Raw genomic sequence first — 18,811 nt, 5'->3', positions numbered from 1 at the left:
TCCTTTCCCAGAGCACCGGAGCAATATTCCGGAGCAAGATCACGACTTGGGTTGGAAGATCCCAACAACTATGGCTTGGAGTAGCCACAATTGCCCATGAGAAAATGTTCGCATTATGCCGATGCCTTAAGTGGTTAGTGTCTAACATGACTCATGGTTCTGACAAATAGCCTATCTCTAAAATAGCATATGCCCAATATGGCTCATGTCTTTCATAGATCACTAACATTTTATGAACTGTTCTATCTTGTGACTATCATGATTGCATCCATGGCACACTCTACAAGGCCTATGGGAAACAGCTTATGAGTGTACATGGAAAACTCTCGTCCATATACTGTGACACTGACCTAAATGAGATATCAAGTCAATGATTTGATGCTACCTAAAGGCAACATCACGTCAGCGACTTAACGCTTCATCAAGTCAGCTCCTGCCAGTATCCAAAGGTAGCTAGGTTAAAAAAAGGAAAATAGGGGAGAGATAAAATAGGAAAGTCCGTTGTTTATCTTATTTCTTAATTTTTTTTAGTATATTTGGAGGGAGATAAAAAAAGTTCATTGTAAAAAAGTTAATGAGTTAATAAATTTTGATATCGTGTAGATTCTCTTATAGACTTTAAGATAGGGTATATTATCTCAACCATTCTTTTTATTTTTATTTTTATTTATTTTTTCCTACATCACCCTCTATTTAAAGAAGAGAGAGAGTGTCATGGGAGAAGTAGAGGCTATAGAGAGAATCAGAAAGAGAAGATGGAGAAGAGACAACCAGCTGAAAACCTGCGTAACAATTGTACGTCCATTATCTTCTACAGCAATAATATAAGTATCCTTCATAATTATTGGAACGTATTTACAGTTAGCCATTGTAAAAAAAATCAATCACTCCAATGGCCGGATGTTACAAATTGAGACAAAGTCAAAGCCCATTATAGTATAATCCCTAAACCCTCTATAGCATGAACCCTGGATATGTGGGTTATGCAGAGGCGACGCCCTCTGCAAATCCAGGAAACATGGTGCTTGTAAATCATGTTAATAGAAATCCCTTAACAACTGGTACCAATCTCTCTTAAAACTCAAACCAACAACCTCAGGCGCACAACGCCAGGTACTCATTGTAAACCCGCCTGTCATAAACCCGAATTTGCTTGCCTATCGAATTTCAGGCCATCACCAAGACAATCAATGGAGGAAATAGGGCAATGAACCCACCCTTCTCCAAGCAACTGATCAATCTAAGGCCTATATTAATCCTCCCCAAATAGTAAATATGAACAGTTCAGCCTCAATCTCTCATTTCCAACCTGATTAGGAAATCACGATTTCTCATTTGGGTATTTGAATAGCACCCATGGCGTCTGATCAAACATAACAAGGGGTTCACTCTTTGAGTCTTTTTTCCCAATAACCATCGCATGGCATTCGAATGGCCGTGGATTATCTCATAGAATGAAACAGGGGACTGTGGACTCTGTTTCATCAAATTTACAGGGGGTTCCGATGGGTTAAAAATATTTAAAGGCGACTCAAGAGCTTCTTGATGAGGTTGATAGTGTAGGGAAGGGCATTAAGACTTAAAAGGAAGAGTTGGGGAGATTGACAGGGTAGAGAGAAACACGCGAAGTGGACTTACAAGGAGCAGTTGGGGAGATTCACGGGGTTGGGAGAAACACGCGAAGTGAAGAGAGAGAAGGGATTTAGAAGAAAAAAAAAAAAAAAATTTTTTTTTTTTTTAAAATAAAATTTGAGCTATGAAAGATAGGAGGAAAGTGGGTAAAGTTCATCTAAGTGGTTAAAAGATAGGTGCAGTTGGCATACGGATCCATCCGTATCTAAGTGGTTAAAAGATAGGGTGCAGGTGGCATACGGATCCATCCGTATTTGTAGAGGTAAGGTGCGCTTTCTAATTTTATCATGGTATATAATTTTGATGTAAAATGTTTTTAGGATTATCTCAAAATTTATTTTTATATTTAATTATAAAATTTTAAATTTTAAAAATAGTTAAAATCAAGTGGATCTATAAACAAATGAGAATCTTAAAAGTGGACGGTGTAGATAATATGATATAAAATGCACTATTTTTTAGATTGAAAATCTTTTTATTTTTCATAGTCATACATCTCGATGTCGAGATGATCAATCAAACAATTTTTCAACATTAAAACTACATTTTCCGATGGATTTTTGAAGTGCATCCGAAGCTCTACATTATAAAGTTGCATCCTTATATAAACTCTTTCCTAAAAGATCGGATCTCTATGTTTCGAAATACATTTTGAAATCTTTATTAGATAAATGAAAATTAAAAATAGTCTACAAAAATATTTTCTCAAAAAAAAATATGCATCTTACAAGGGAATTTATTTGTAAAATTCCCTTTCTTGTTTTTACTTTGGCTCGTTTCCATGTCAAGCGGATTCACTGTGGTTAAAAAGTAATTAATGGCCAAGCATTCACACTAGTAAAGTAAAGGATCATCGCAAAACCATATCAAAAAGAAAAATTTTGGTACAAAGAAAAATCGTCTAATCAAACATTTAGACCTCGGCAATTATAGATCTGGAAAAAAAAAATTAAGCCTTAAATATATGTATTGTAACATACTATTTGGGTCAATCCTTTTTCACATGTTCAAATCTATACCTTTTTGGAACTTCAAGAGTTTGAAAAATCAGGGGCAAAAATAAATTTTAGTTCCAATCCAACGCAGAAACAACATTTTTTTGGCAAAGTTTGGAGTTACAGCTTTAGATAAAACTTTTTCATCGTGCTAACCAACAATATCGGGAAGAAATATACTAGTCAACAAATCTCAATTACAAAAGAAACAATCAATTTCAAAAGATAACAAACCTCCAACGACCATCTCAAACTCATATAAGATATTAAAATTTTTAGTTTTGAAAAATACCGTATAGTATTTCAAAATAATATACATTCTAGGGGAATGATTGTTGGGTTTATGTGGTCATTAAAGATCTTATGAGAGCTTGTAAAAGTATTTTATATAGTGAAACATAAACTTAGTGGGAGTGTGGTCTTCATGTGGACCATACTATGTAAATGCTATTTGTCGATATTCAGACTAGGCTCGATGTTTTAGACCAGCTGAGTTTGGACAAACCAAAGTATCTGGGTATAGAGATATCACTGAGAAAGGTTTGCTTGGTTAGCCCTTGATGAGGTTGGAGTCTGCCTAGATGAGAGCCGAGAGAATGTGTGACCTTTGTATGATGAATAGCTTTAGAGATAAGGCTAAAACCTTATCATTATATTATCACACGACATGTACATAGATAGACGTATTGAGATTTATCATTGAGGGTGAAGCATGTACAAGTACGAGAGATTACCCTTATGCACCATTGAGTCGTAATTGCATCATGGTCTGAGGAACCATGGTTTTATCTCTAGGGAAGAACTTGAAATCTATAGACTGGGATTGCGTCCCCTAGTCTATTGGCTAACTTTGGTTGTCCAATCATGAGCCCTTGCAGTGGACTGTGGATCATGAAAACTGCTGGATCCGATTGAGAAAAGTAGGTTAATCGTGGTCCGCAGTTGAAAGTGGAGTGCTCATGTGCATTGATAAATTCTTAGATCGGATCTGATTCCCATTAAAATTAATTAATTTTATATTATATAATTTTTGAAATGTTTATTTGAATTTTTGTGAATTTTTTGATATTTTATTTTTGTCATTTGAATTTATAAATTAAAAAAAATCATTTTCCAATGTTTTTAATAAGGGAAAGTATATAATGAGACCATTTACCTTTGGTACAAGATGGGCACAATAAATCTGACCACTGCATGTGAATTTGGGTGGCTGCATTATTTCATTGACCAACTCAAAGTTCAAAAGAGTTTTTCTTGAACTTTGTGACATCCAAGCTATCAGATTTTACATCAGTTGTCTGTAGGTAATTGTGGTCTCTTTATTCCAAAGGTAAATGGTCTCATTGTATATAATCCCTTTAAATAAACTATGAGATTTAAAATTTTAAAATACAAATTTTATATTTTCTAAATTTATGTGGGGCCCTCCATAAAATATGGGGACCCATTTACACATGTGCTAATTGGGTTGGGTACATGAGAGGCCACCACGCGATGGCACACCCCACACATAGGGATTACTTGATCACCAAATAAGGTGATAGTTGTCTCATGTAAGTTGGCTTTCTAATTTTAGATGAAGTCAACATAATTAAATCAAATATTTGAAATATTTAGTAAGTTTTGTTTATGAAGATTGCTTGATTCAATAAATAAGAAATTGATATATATTAAAATAGAAAGTAAGAGACATATTTTCCTTATTTAAAGATTTCACGAGAATATGTTTAGAAAAGAAAAGATAATATTTTAACACCTTCATTTGAATCTTGATAGTGGATCAAAAGTATGGATGACTTACATCTCTCACCCTACAAGTCTCCTTAGATCGACGGTCAAGATTTAATCCTACTAATTATGACAAACTCAAAAGCATATAAAATATATAAATAGAGGTTCTCTCACTGCATAAATCTCTACACTTCTTTTATCCTCTCTCTAAGAATTATCAATCTGTCCAAGATCTATCTAAAAAGGGTACACCCCAACCTAGAGCATCATCTCTCTCTCTAAGTTTTTTAAGGGGCATGCCCCAACATAGCTGATCTCTCTTGGGTTTGAAAAGGAGCATGACCCTCTTTCTTGGATCGATTGTTTGCAGGTAGCAAAGGGGAGAATCCCCTAGCTAGTAGATCTCTCCCTCTCTCTCTCTCTCTCTTTGATGTTTATCTTTTATTTCTCTAAAGATCAATCCAAGGGGCTTGAGCAACGCTAAGACATTGAGGCCTTCGGTAGTTAATTCTAGATCGAGATCCATATGCTATTAAGAAGGTGTTGCCACAAGTAAGAGAAGCAAGAGATTGATCATTGATCCCGAGCACCATTAGAAGGAGGTGACTCAGCATGGGGTGTACTAAGCCCAATTGAGGTAATCGTCGACAATTTTACTTCTTCAAATTTTATTTTTTGTTGGGCTCTTTTATTCCCATAAAGCAATGAATCAATGTTTTGATTTAAGAAATTGTATTCAATAGTGGTAGCAAGTGAGAACTGTATCTTTCTTTTTTTATTTATTCATTGATTTCAAGAGTTATTTGTTTGTAAATGGACATTGTGAGTGGTCTTGCCGATGTAAGAATAAGAAAAATTTTATTTTCTATACACCGTGCTTGATTACATAGTCCAACTTTCAATTATTGGCATGTTCAATCATCGAAAAGACAGTCTGCAGAATGAGGTATTTTGTGTTGTTTTGAAGCAATGATATGAAGAGGATAATAAGGTATTTATTTGATACATACTTCAATGATATTATGTATTTTTGAGAGGAGGACCTCCAATTTCAATGGGAGATCCTGGGGGAATTGAGAGTTATGGACTCATCAATTAATGGTGTTAGTTCTGACCATATAAAATTCAGGAACTGTCCATTGAGTTCCGTGAAACACCAACCATATGACTTTATTTTTAGTTAAAATTTGACTGTAACTCATCAAATTGAGTCTACTTTCAAACAAAAATAGTTTCATGAAGCTCCTTGTGGTTTGAAAGATATAGTAATTTTATTCAAATGTGTGCAAGTGTTATTTTCTGTAATGAAAATCGTTTTAATGATTTAGAAGTCAAGATTTTATTTCTATTATTAACAGAATATTTTAAGGCTCACACCAAGTTTTTAAACTGTCATTTTGAGTCTAATTTCTAATATAAATTATTTGATAGAGACATATCCATTGGAAATAAAAAATAGAAATTTTGGATTGGAGAGAGGTCATCTTGAATTTTTTATAGTTTGGTGTATTTTCATTGAGATGTAAATATTTAAATTTATTAAGCCTACTTAACATAGTGATATGAGGCCTGCAAAGATATATTTGTTATTATTATGTGTCTACTTTTAAACAAAATAGGTTTGAAAGGGAAACTCCATGAAGGTGAAGAGGAAAGGCAATTTTACTAAATAGTGTTCATTCTGGAATTCTGCAGTATGATATATTTTATGATGTGAATGTCATTTATTTATTTATTTGAAAAAAATATTACTTGGGATTTATACCATGATGTTATGCTTTGGTTTGAGTCTAGTTTTCAACAACAAAACATTTCAGGAAGAAATCATTTATGTATCAAGATAAACAATTATTTTATTGAGAGGTGCACAACTTGATTTTCTACTATGAAAATTGTATTGTGATGTGAATGTCATTAAATCGAAGACCCACTAAATGGTGTGATTTAGGGATGGAGCAGAGCACTATTTTGTAATGCATGTAAAAACATCTTGGTTTCTTCACAATGAAGGGATATGTAGAGAGACTAGGTGACAGCACAAACTTTAAAACTCAGTGGGAGAATTAAATTTGTGAGATATGATGAAGAAGAGTATTTCTTTATATATGTATAGGAGAATCCAAAAGCCGAAGAGGTGGATGCTTCATCAACGTGTAAAAGATGATGACCAAGTGTTTTTTCATCAGTTGTGTGCTCTTTCAAGTTCATAAAAGTTCGTCAGTACGTAAAAGCAAAGAATCAAGAAAGTCTAAGTATCACACTACATGGTTTTGAGGTATGAAATCTATTTCACATTACATGGTAAGGTCATATGGGGAAAGATGATTAAATAACATTTTATTTTTTGCTTTATATACTTCTTTGATTATATTTTGGCTATTTTTTTATGAATATGTATGAAGTGTATGACATTAGGAAATAACTAAGAAGTTTGAAAGAGCCAGTTTTTTTTAATACCTTGTCTTTCAGTACCTACTTGTGCTTTTAAGAACTACATAAGGTAGTGATACACATAGAGATGTGGTTTGATCAAGGACTATAAGCTTAAGTATGAAAGACGAGAGATGAGTGTGACTCATTCAAATATGTAAGCACAAAGAGAGTGTTCCGATGGAATCCGGTCTTAATGACCATCCCCCCAATAATGTCTAATAATATGATGTGTTGCATGTGATGATGATCTCATGATAAAATCTTCATATTTGCCAATAAGAAGTGTTTTGTCAGGTTTTGATAATCATTCTTTAGTCATGCTTTATTTTGGATAAAATTATAAGATGGACTTTATGATTTGTTTTACGGCTATAAACATGACTTAGTAAGTAATTGAAGGTGAATGCTGTCAAAATGATTTATGAAGACTAAGCATATATTTAAAATTAATTTGGATCATTTGTGAAAAACCTAAGTTTTATTGTGAAAATATACCATGTCAAGAGTTTTAATATATATAAAAAAAAAAACATTGGGCCTTGAAAGTATTTATGTACATATGAAAAGGTATCATTAATCTATGCACTATTTTGAAATACCTGCATGTCTTAACTCATGTTTTTATAGTATCGATTATGTGACCTGGTTTTGAGTTTTTTAGAATTCTCGATTACCTAAAATTATGAACCGTAGGGTATATCATAGGATGACCATCTTGCTAGGTCTCTTTGATATGTGCTGTGTGGATTAGATAACTTGGTTTGTATGGGTATACTACCAAGAAGACTAGTTTGTTATTCAATAAGGTTTTTCATACTGTGAAACCAAAGGAGCATTGAGTTACTATTTGGTATGAGACTTGCGATACTAACTCATGACATAAGCATGAGAATGTTGAGATAACATTTCTTATGTGTTATGTTTGAAGTGGGAGATGTTAACAATCCTATGATTATCTTTAGCTACTTGGATATTCAAATATACAAGTATCCTATTATGAAAGATCCAGATGAACTCAATATTCCAATGAGAGAGCCTGCTTGTGTTTGATGGTTCAGCTGGAACAATATACTATTGTTCACCTATGGAACCAGGATGCATGACGCTAGTTGTATAGCCGCAGAAGAGAGCAGCTTAATTGAAGAATTGCTTTAAGCTCCCGAAGATACGACCCCATGCGATGAGGGTATGTGATGATCTTCTGCGACAACAAGTCTGTGATTCGCAATGAGACATGAAAGATGGACTATGACCACGTTTGAGATGAGATTCTAGCAGCAAAGAGATATGGGCGTTGCTTCCATAAATGCTTTGTGAAAGGATTGATGGAAAAAATCATGATTAATATAATAAGAGAGAATAAGTGAAACATGCTTGAGAGATAGATTGTAATTAAGGGGATGAGAAAGTGAGAAAGAGATATTCTAAGGTCTTCAAAGCCCAAGCGGGAGATGTTGGGTTTATGTGCCCATTAAAGGCCTTACGAGAGTTTGTAAAAACATTTTATATAGTGGAACGTAAACTCAGTGGGAGTATGTTCTTGTGTGAACCATAATAGGCAAATGCTATTTGCTGATACTCAGACTAGGCTCGACGTACTAGGCCAGGCGAGTTTGAAAAACCCAAGGTACCTAGGCATAGGGATGTAATTGAAAAGAGTTTAGTGAGTTAGCCTTTGGTAATGTCGGAATATGTATGGATGAGAGCTAAGGGATAGTATGAACCTTGTATATGATGAATAACCTCTAGAGATAGGGCTAAAACCTCATCGTTATATCTTCACATGATATATACATAGATAGTTGTATTGAGATTCACCATTGAGAGTGAAGGGTGTACATGTGCGAGAGATGACCCCTATGCACAATTGAGTCGTGGTTGCATCATGGTCTAATGGACCATGATTTTGTCTTTAGGGGAGAAACTAAAATCCATAGGCTGAGATTGCATCCTTTAGTCTATTGGCTGACTTTGATGGTCCAATCATAAGCTTCTGCAATGGACTGTAGATTATGGGAACTGCTGGGTCAATTTAAGAAATCTAGGTTGATCGTGATACGCAGTTGAAGGTGGAGTGCTTTTTTGCATTGATAAATTCTTAGGCCTGGACAGATCCGATTCCCATCAAAATTAATTAATTTTAATTAATTTAGGTTATATGATTTCTAGAATGTTTATTTAAATTTTTGTGAATCTCTTGATATTTCATTTTTTTTCATCTGAATTTATGAATTAAGACAGTAATTTTCCAATGTTTTAAATATACATATGAGATTTAAAATTGTAAAATTCAAATTTTGTATTTTCTATAATTATGTGGGACCCTCTATAAAATATGGGATCCCATTTTACACATGTGGTAATTGAGTGGGGCCCATGAGAGGCCACCAAGGGGTGGCACACCCCACAAGTAAGGATTACTTGATCACCAAATAAGGTGATAATTATCTCATGCAAGTTGGCTTTTTAATTTTGGGTGACGTTAGCCTAATAAAATGAAATATTTGAAATATTTGAAATATTTAGTAAGTCTCATGAATCAAGATTGTTTGATTCAAGAAATAAAAAATGGATATAAATAGAAAGTAAGAAATATATTTTCATTATTTAAAAATTTGACGGGAATAGGTTTAAGAAAGGGAAGATAAGGTTCTAGCACCTTTTTTTGAATCTTGATGGTAACTTTCATTTGAATTTTGATGGTGGATCAAAGGAATGGATGTCTCACATCTCTCACCCTACAAGTCTCATGAGATCGACAAACAAGATTTGATCATGCTAATTATGGCAAATCCTAAGGCATATAAAATCTATAAATAGAGGTTCTCCCACCTCATAAATCTCTACACATCTTTATCTAAAAATTGTCTCTCTCCAAGATTTTTCTAAAGGAGGCACGCCTCAACTTAGAGCATCATCTCGCTCTCTCTAAGTCTTTTAAGGGTTGCACCTCAACCTAGTTGATCTCTCTTGGGTTTGAAAAGGGGCGTAGCCTTAACTTCTTGATTCTATTGTTTGTGAGTAGCAAAGGGGAGGATCCTCTAGTTAGTAGATATCTCCCTCTCTCTTTGATTTCTATATCTCATCTCTCTAAAGGTTAAGCCAAAGGGGCTTGAGCAAGACTAAAATCAAGATCCATATGCCATTGAGAGAATTTTACTACAAGTAAAAGAATCAAGAGACCAATCATTGATCCCGAGCACCATTGGAAAGAGGAGAATATGTGTGGGGTACGGTTGAAGTTATCTCTAGCAATTTTACTTCTTTAAATTTTATTTTGTATTAGGCTCTTTTATTCCCAATTTTGTGTTGGGCTCTTTTATTCCCTTAAAGTAATGAGTCAAGGTTTTGACTCAAGAAATTGTATTCAATAGATATAGTAAGTGAGAATCGTATTTCTCTTCTTTTGTTTATTTGTTTGAAGAGTTATTTATTTGTAATTGGACATTGTGAGGGGTTTTATTGGTGTAAGAATAAAAAAAAAGAAAAATTTTAATTTATATATACCGTGCTTGATCACATAGTCCAACTTTCAATGATATCATGCAACGTTTGTATAGCATTATAATGCAACAGGCTTCAAAAACAATGCTAGTTCCATTTGTTTGATCCCAAAGTTTAAATACATACTATTTTCATTCCATTGAACAATAACAAACAAATAAAATTTGAAAATGCATCATAGAAAGTGTTATTTTAGCCCAATCAACATAAGCTGTCCATTTTGTTAAGGTGCCTAGATCTAGGCCATGGAATGATTTTTCTCTTTTCAAAATTTTTAGACAGCTTTGTTATCATTAGATAAACAATGTTGAAAAAGATAAAAAATAGTTTTGAGTTCGTAAAGGCGTAGATCTTAAAGTTCATAAAATGGATGGTCTAGATTCAACGTTGGAGGGGACTCATTTTAACTATATCTATTATACAAATTGAATTTTTTTTTTTTTTAAATTGACTATTAGGATGAAGAGAAGGCATGTACAATTTTTGGTGTAATACAAATGCTACAAACATGGTTGTCTAGAAGTGTGGTTGCATTATATTACTATACAACTGTTGCATGAAATTATTCCCCGAAACTATCAACCTCAACGCCATTTTTTTTGCAACCGTACCTAAAGTAAAAATAGTAATTTTTTTAGATCAAAATATCATTCATTTTAACCCGTGATTCCAAAATGTGATGTCAATATGTGTTGGTCTGGCACAAAAATGTGTTAGACCGGCGCAAGCCGAACCGGCACTACTTGAGTACAGGGCCGACCCAACCCAAAAACAACTTTCTTAGAGAGGGTGAAAAGCGTGGCTTAAAAAGAAAATGATTTAGTCCTAGAAAAACTTACTTTTTGACATTGACGGGTGGGTGAAAATGAAATCAGGAGTGTGATTTACGATCTATTGGAGGGCCATGCCTAGAAAAGAAAGGTTAAAGAGACATTTATAATTTTCCTTTTTTTTTTCGACTGTATTTTGTTGTGTAGCTTCACTAAATTCCATAATGCCGTGTCCTCCTAAAATTTGACCCTAAGAGTTAAAGATGATCGAGCCTCTGTGCGTGTCGTGTGGATTGGGTATTTGACCAGGAACTCGTGGAGTGAATGCAAGCACGCCAGCATAATCCCTCCACCCCAGCCACACTGCATCCCTATCAATGGATTTTTTATGTACGTGGAGCAAGCTTACCCACTCGTTAAAACTTTTCTTTATACCACAAGTATAGAGATTTTATATATGCCACCTCTCTCTCAACCGAATGAATGGCTAAGATAGCCCCATCAAAATATCACGCCTAAAAACTATTTTATTTTTAGTTTATTCTTACAAATCATATCATATCTACACCAAAGTTTGGACATGCCATACTCTCATAGAGTCACTTAAAAATACTTTTGAAAAGATAAACGAATCAAAGTACCCAAAAAATTTCAGGGGTAATTTGGTCTTTTTTATTTTTTTATAAATATTTTTTAAATATTTTTTGTAGACGCCCCCCATTGAGATGTTGACCCACCAAATTTCAGGTTCATATGAAAATTTTGAAAGTCCAATTTTCATGCCCACATCTTCTCTTTTTCTTTCTTTTTTTTTTTAAAAAAAAATTAAAATAAAAATTTCATGTTGGGGGTAATATAGAAAGAAAAAAGAAATTCAAAAAACAAAAATAACACCTCATCATAATGCAGCCAAAATATGGACCATGGGATAACATCAAATTTTTTCTGCGATGTATTTTGGGTCATTATGATCGGGTTCTACTTTTTTTAATATTTCTTTTCTCATTTTTCCCCATTCAAAGCCTTAAACTTTTCAACCACCCACCAAAAAAACGGGTGTATTTAGACAATTCGAACTTCTAACTTCCAAACTACCCGAGCACATTAATTATCTTGTATTTTGGTTGGTTAAAAAATTTGAGCTTAGAATCAATCACTAAAACATATGTTTCGGGCAATTCAAAAGTCTTAATTTTAGAACAGTTCAAATACATCAATTTTTTGTATTTAGAGCAGTAGACTTTCATTCTAAATAAGTGAAAATAACTCAAAAAATAAAAAAATGTTATCATAAATATATCTTAATTTTAGCTTAATTGGAAAAAAAAAACTCAAACTTTCGTAAACTTTGTTTACACTATTTTTTCTTATTTTCGGTTTTTTTTTGTTTTTACCAAAATAACATTCACGGTAGTCGTATTACCCTGAAGAACATTACGGTACTTTAAGTACCGTAATATTTAGCGCATTTTATACGGTACTTTACGTATCGTAACAGTTGCATTTTATATGTTATTTTAACTACCGTAATGTTTGATGCATTTTATACGGCACTTTTAATACCATAATATCTCCACTTTTATAGATCGTTTGGATACTTGGAAATATATTGCTTGCGTAATACATTACCAAATGAATTGTTACCATTTGGGTAGTATTTAGATGCAACCAGGTAAATACATTGCTACTATTTGGCTATGTCTGGAAGAGATATGGGAAATTCATTATCAATATTTTACGAGCAATTACTTATAAACTATCATTTCTTTTTTTTTGTCACAAAATTCTACTGAAATACGGAATTAAAGTCATCATCACATCATTCCAAAAAGACTTTTTAATAATAACATCATCACTACTCTGAATAGATTTTTTAATAATAACTTGTACCATTCTAAAGTCATCATCACATCATTTCCTACTTATTTTGCATGTTTTTGGCACTTACATGGAATCACATTTCCTACTTATTTTGCATGTCTTTGGCACTTACATGGAATCACATGTTTTCTAACATGATTAAACTTTGGTTTCAACATGATAAGTCATTGGAATAATATGATTGGAGTAACATGTTTTTATTGTGATAAGCCTTATTTTTATTTATTTTTTATATAAATATTTCAAATCTCTTTATATAATTTCAAATAAGCAATAAATTTTGATACCAAATTCAAAAAATTTATGGTACAAGTTAAAAATTAAGAAGAAGTTTAATTAGTAAATGTTGGTAATTGTAGTAAAAAAATTTGAGGCATTGGCGGAGAGTAAAGAGGTATTCAATTGAGCTTTTACTAATCTCTTATGATGATTATATTATGTGAAATTTTTTATTACCATTGTGTTATGTAATTTCTCATTTGATTACCAATTATTATTCTTATTATTTTTGTTTTTATATGAGAGCTGATGGCTAGGACCCAAATTGTTACAAAGGTAGGTAGAAATGGATATGCACCGTAGAGTGTAGAATGACAGGAGAATGGATGTGCAGGTGAGAAAGAGAATGGAGGGAGATAGATGATTTTTTTGTGTGTAGAATGACAAGAGAATGGATGTATAGGTGAGAAAGAGAATGGCGGGAGATAGATGATTTTTTTGTAAGTGGTGGGTAAGGAGAGAAAGAGAATGGCAGGAGATAGATGATTTTTTTTTGGTAAAAGATGAGCATAGTTAGATTACCTGTTAAGTGGAGTTAAGAGAAAAAGTAGATGTACATAGATGTACATAGGAGAGAGGGAGTATTTTGGGGAAATCTTATATAATTTAAACAGTTATAGGTGGAGTTAAGAGAGAAAGTAGATGTACATAAGAGAGCTTATAGGTGGAGTTAAAGAAAGAAAGTAGATGTACATAGGAGAGAGGGAGCATTTTGGGGAAATTTTATATAATTTAAGCACTTATCGGTTATAAGTGGAGTTGAGAGAGAAAGTAGAAATGGATATGCTCAAGAAGGAAGGAAAATGAGAGGAGAATGGATGTGCATAGGAGAGCAAATGGCAAGAGATAGTGGATTTATTTTAGGCAAGTGACGTGCTTAAATTACCCACACGTAATGGATTTCACAGCCATTTTGCTCGTAATAGATTTCACATATTCCCTTAAAGAGTGTGAACTCTTTACACAGCTTTTTACAATGGCGAACTCTCACACTCTGATGCATTTGGTGAATTGAGTTCGCAGAATTTGATGAGCCAAAAGTATTTTCAGAATTACATGACCTGCTAGAACTACCACCCTCTTTGTTCCTCTTCAGAATGCTTGCTGCTACTCTCAAGCTTCTCAACCAACCTTTCTTTCGCTTCAAACCCTCTATAGAAATGCGAGACTCAACAAGATCTCGTCGCATGAAATGTTGCACAAATGGAAAGCGCCCAATGTCTCTCTAAAATTCGTTGATGGTGACCAAACGATCAGAGCCTACTCTTCTCAGCCTGCTTAAAACTCGATTGTCACTTGGGTTATTGATGACGAATTCAATGCCATTATCCAAGTTTCTTATTCTGCAAACCATATTTTCTCTATCATCATCAACTGAATTTATCTCTTCCAAACCCCTACTCATGAGTGAAGATCTACTCAACGAGAAATTGATTTCAAAATTGGAGCTCATTAGATCTGCCCCACTGTTCTCTTTTAACCTTTCAACGCTTGGTAGTTTGAGTACAGTAATTAGAGATATTACGGTAATAAACGTGTCATATAAAATGCGTTAAACATTACGGTAGTTAAAGTACTATATAAAATGTAAACATTACAGTACTTAAAGTACCGTATAAAATGCGCTAAACATTACGGTACTTGAAGTACCGTATAAAATGGGCTAAACATTACGGTACTTAAAATACCGTTATATTTTTCACGATAATACGACTACCATGAAGGTCATTTTGATAATAAAAAAAAACCAAAAAAAAAAAGAAAAAAGAAGTGTAGACGAGATTTACGAAAGTTGGGAGTTTTTTTCCAATTAAACTATAATTAAATTATATTTCTGATAATTTTCCAAAAATAAATTAGACCTCGATAATGTTTAAAGAGGTAGACCGGTTCATTCTACCACTAACCCACTGGATCTGATTCCACTTGCCCGACTCAGTGCGGTGAATGAGCAAGCTGGCAAAACTTTCAGCATCATGCAAGTGAGAAAGCTTCACCTTCACTAGGGTTTGCATACACCAAGTTCCTCTCCCATAAAAATTCCGCCTCTCCTAAAGCACTCAACTTCCCCCCATCAAACTTCACATTCTCTAGGGTTTAGCATCTTCCAAGGCCTAGGACAAAAACCACATCCATTGAAAGGCCTCAGTGAGAGTAGAGCGAACATTTAAATAATGTCTAGAACGGCGGTTTCAATATTGGAAATTTTTGTTTTTAAAATATGTTTTCATCTTTAATTATAAAATTTAAAGCTTAAAAAAGAATATAGATCGAGCAGATCTATGAAAACTTGAAAATTGACGGTCCAAAAATGCATTACAAGACGAGCTATTTTCAAAACTTGAAATCCATTTTTTTCTCATGTCTATGTATCTGATGTCGAGATAATCAATTTGAGTATATTTGGTCATCAAAACAATATCTTCTAGTGAAATATTTGATGTGCGCTCTAATTTCATTGTTTAGAGCCTCAACTCTATATAAACTTTTTTCACATTTATATATATATATATATATATATATATATATATATATATATATATATATATATATATATATATATATCGAAAATACTACGCAACGCCGATAAGTGAAAATGAACAGTGATTTCGCCTATCCCCATCACCGTCCAAAATTCATCACGCGATCACGATTATCCGGTAATGTTTTCTTTTTAAGTTTTTTTTCTGCTAATCATAATGAACTGAAATTTGGAGCGTATATTTATCAAATATAGGGGAATCTTTGAAAATTTTAAAAAAAATATTTTACAAGAAAAAACTTAGACCAAAATACCCCCAAAGCGTTTATTGGGTATTTTGGTCAATTTTGTTTTCGTGGATAATGTTTTTTATATTTTTATTAGAAGAGCCTCAGTAAGATGTACATACCCTCCAAATTTCAGGTCATTGCGATCTGTATAAAAAAAATAAAAAATAAAACACTACCAGACAATCGTGACCGAGTGATAAAATTTGGACGGTGATGAGAGTAGGTGAAATCGCTCTTCATTTTTGCCTATAGGCGTTGAAAAGGCTTTTCCATATATATATATATATATATATATATATATATATATATATATATATATATATATATATATATATATATAGAGGGCAATGATTTCATGCGACGGTTGTATAATAGTATAATGCAACGACATTGCTAGAAAACCATGTTTGTGGTATTTGTATGACCCAAAATTTTGCACACACATTCTCTTTATCTCAATAATCAATCTAAAAAAAAAAAAGTTCAATTTGAATCCAAGATTTGGTAAAAAAGAATCCCCTCCAACAACGAATCTAGACCATTCATTTGGTGAATTTTAAGATCTTAGCCTTACTAATTGAAAATCATTTTTATCTTTTTTAATATCATTCATCTAATCATAATAAAGCCATCTAAAAGATTTGGTAAAGAAAAAAATCCTTCTAAGGCCTATATCTAAGTATCTCACCAAAATGGATGGCCTATATTAATTGGGCTAAAAAAATATTTTCTAGGTTATGTATTCAAATTCTTCTTTTTTGTGATTGTTCATTAGAAAGAAAATAGTGTATATTTCAAAATTTAGATCAAACAGATAGCCCTAACATGATTTTTGAAGGTTGTTGCAACTGTAGCATGAAAATCATTGCCTATATATATATATATATATATATATATATATATATAAAGAGAGAGAGAGAGAGAGAGAGCAATGATCCAATGCAACAGTTATATCATAGTACAATGCGATGACACTTTTCGAAAAGCATGTTTGTGGTATTTGTATGACCTCAAATTTTGCACACACAGTCTCTTTATCTCAATAATCAATCCCCTTAAAAAACAAACTTCAATTTGAATCCTAGATATGATCAAAATGAGTCCCTTCTAAAAACTAATCTAGACCATTCATTTTGTGACTTTCAAGATCTTAGCATTTATAAACTCAAAATCACTTTTTTGTTTTTTAATATTGTTCATCTAATGATAATAAAGCCATCCAAAAAATTTGGAAATGAAAAAATCCTTCTAAAGTCTAGATCTAAATATCTCACCAAAATGAACAGCTTATGTTAATTGGGTTAAAAAAAATACTTTATAGGTTGTGTTGTTATTTTTTTGTGATTGTTCATTAGAATGAAAAGAGAGTATATTTCAAAATTTGGATCAAACAAATAGTCATAAGATAGTTTTTTAATGTTGTTGCATTGTATTACAATACAATATATATATATATAGTACTACAAAACACCTATAGGCGAAAATGAACAGTGATTTCGCCTACCCTCATCAATAGCCAAACTTCATCGCACGGTCACAGTTGTCCGGTAATGTTTTAATTATTTTTTTTCCCTTATCGAAATGATCTGAAATTTGGAGCGTGTGTACATCTTAGTGAGGCGCACCTAATAAAAATATGAAAAAAATAATTCACAAAGTATAAATTGATCAAAATACCCCTATAACTTTTTGGGGGTATTTTGATCAATTTATATTTTACGAATTAGTTTTTTCATATTTTTATTAGGTACACCTCACTAAGATGTACACATGCTCCAATTTCAAGTAATTTAGATTTGTAGAGAAAAAAAATAAAAATAAAAATACTACAAGACAACTGTGACTGTGTAAAATTTGGATGTTGATGAGGGTAAACAAAATTACTCTTCATTTTCGTCAATAGGCGTTGGGAAGAGTTTTCCTACGAGCTAGATCCACATGACTACATATGCTGTCCACAAATTGTAAAGCATCCATCTTTAAGAAGGATGCAAGTAGGTGCTCCATCTAAAATAATGAAAATTAATGGTCCAAATATTTTCTAACTACAATTATTATTTTTAGTTTTTAAAATTTACTTATTTTTTCATATTCATCTCCTGTCCTTAAAACTTTAGTCTAAAAATCCATCTCAAAAATGAATAGTATATAAGGTAAACCTTACAACAGCTATCGAGCTATAATGAATAGTATATAGGTAGAATGTGAACCGTCAGATCTTCATCATACGGTTCAGAATACATATTACTATTTTACTTTTAAGATTTTTTTATATAAATCTGATTAAAATGAAATTTTGGGTATATATACCTAACATTATTGCGCACCATATAAAAATATTTAAAAAAATTATTTTCAATAATTCAAATGACCAAAATGCCCCTGTTACTTTTCAGGGGTATTTCCATCATTTTATATTCTTAGAAATATTTTTTATATATTTTTTATTTGTGGACCTTATTTTTTGGTGCACATGTCCGAAATTTATTATGATCTGATTAATAAAAAAATAATTAAAATTAAAATAGTGATATGCATTCTGAACCGTATGATGAAAATCTTACGATTCCCATTTCACCTATAACAGTATTCATTATAGCTGGCCAGCTATTGTTATCTTTTTTCATATATATATATATATATATATATATATATATATATATATATGTATATATATATATATATGAAAACACTACGCAACACCTATAGGCGAAAATGAATAGTGATTTCGCCTACTCCAATCACCGTTCAAAGTTCATCGCGCGGTCACGATTGTCAGGTAGTGTTTCATTTTTCATTTGTTTTCTAAAAATT

General features: G+C 32.5%; 1 protein-coding gene across 3 annotated transcripts in view; it reads left to right on the top strand.

Moving 5' to 3' along the window:
- LOC148779118 (uncharacterized) overlaps positions 1-6,570 on the top strand; it is a 49,867-nt gene extending 43,297 nt beyond the window's left edge. Inside the window, exons 6-7 of one of the 3 annotated variants that reach the window (XR_016047680.1) lie at positions 4,729-4,995; positions 6,472-6,558. Coding sequence is in view for 2 of the 3 variants with exons in the window: in XM_088855988.1 (XP_088712114.1) it covers positions 6,472-6,522 (51 nt within the window). In the remaining variant the exon portion in view is untranslated. Of the gene's footprint in view, positions 1-4,728; positions 5,393-6,471 lie in introns of those variants that run through there. The other 2 variants (XM_088855988.1, XM_088855989.1) reach the window with 2 other exon arrangements.
- The last annotated feature ends 12,241 nt before the right edge of the window (positions 6,571-18,811 follow it).

Source organism: Amborella trichopoda, chromosome 13 (assembly GCF_054954075.1).
Source record: "Amborella trichopoda isolate Santa Cruz 75 chromosome 13, AtrichopodaSantaCruz75HAP2 v2.0, whole genome shotgun sequence".
In the NCBI taxonomy this organism is placed as follows: domain Eukaryota; kingdom Viridiplantae; phylum Streptophyta; class Magnoliopsida; order Amborellales; family Amborellaceae; genus Amborella; species Amborella trichopoda.
The sequence above is the reverse complement of the archived record's forward strand: the minus strand, read 5'-3'. Positions and strand labels throughout refer to the sequence as shown.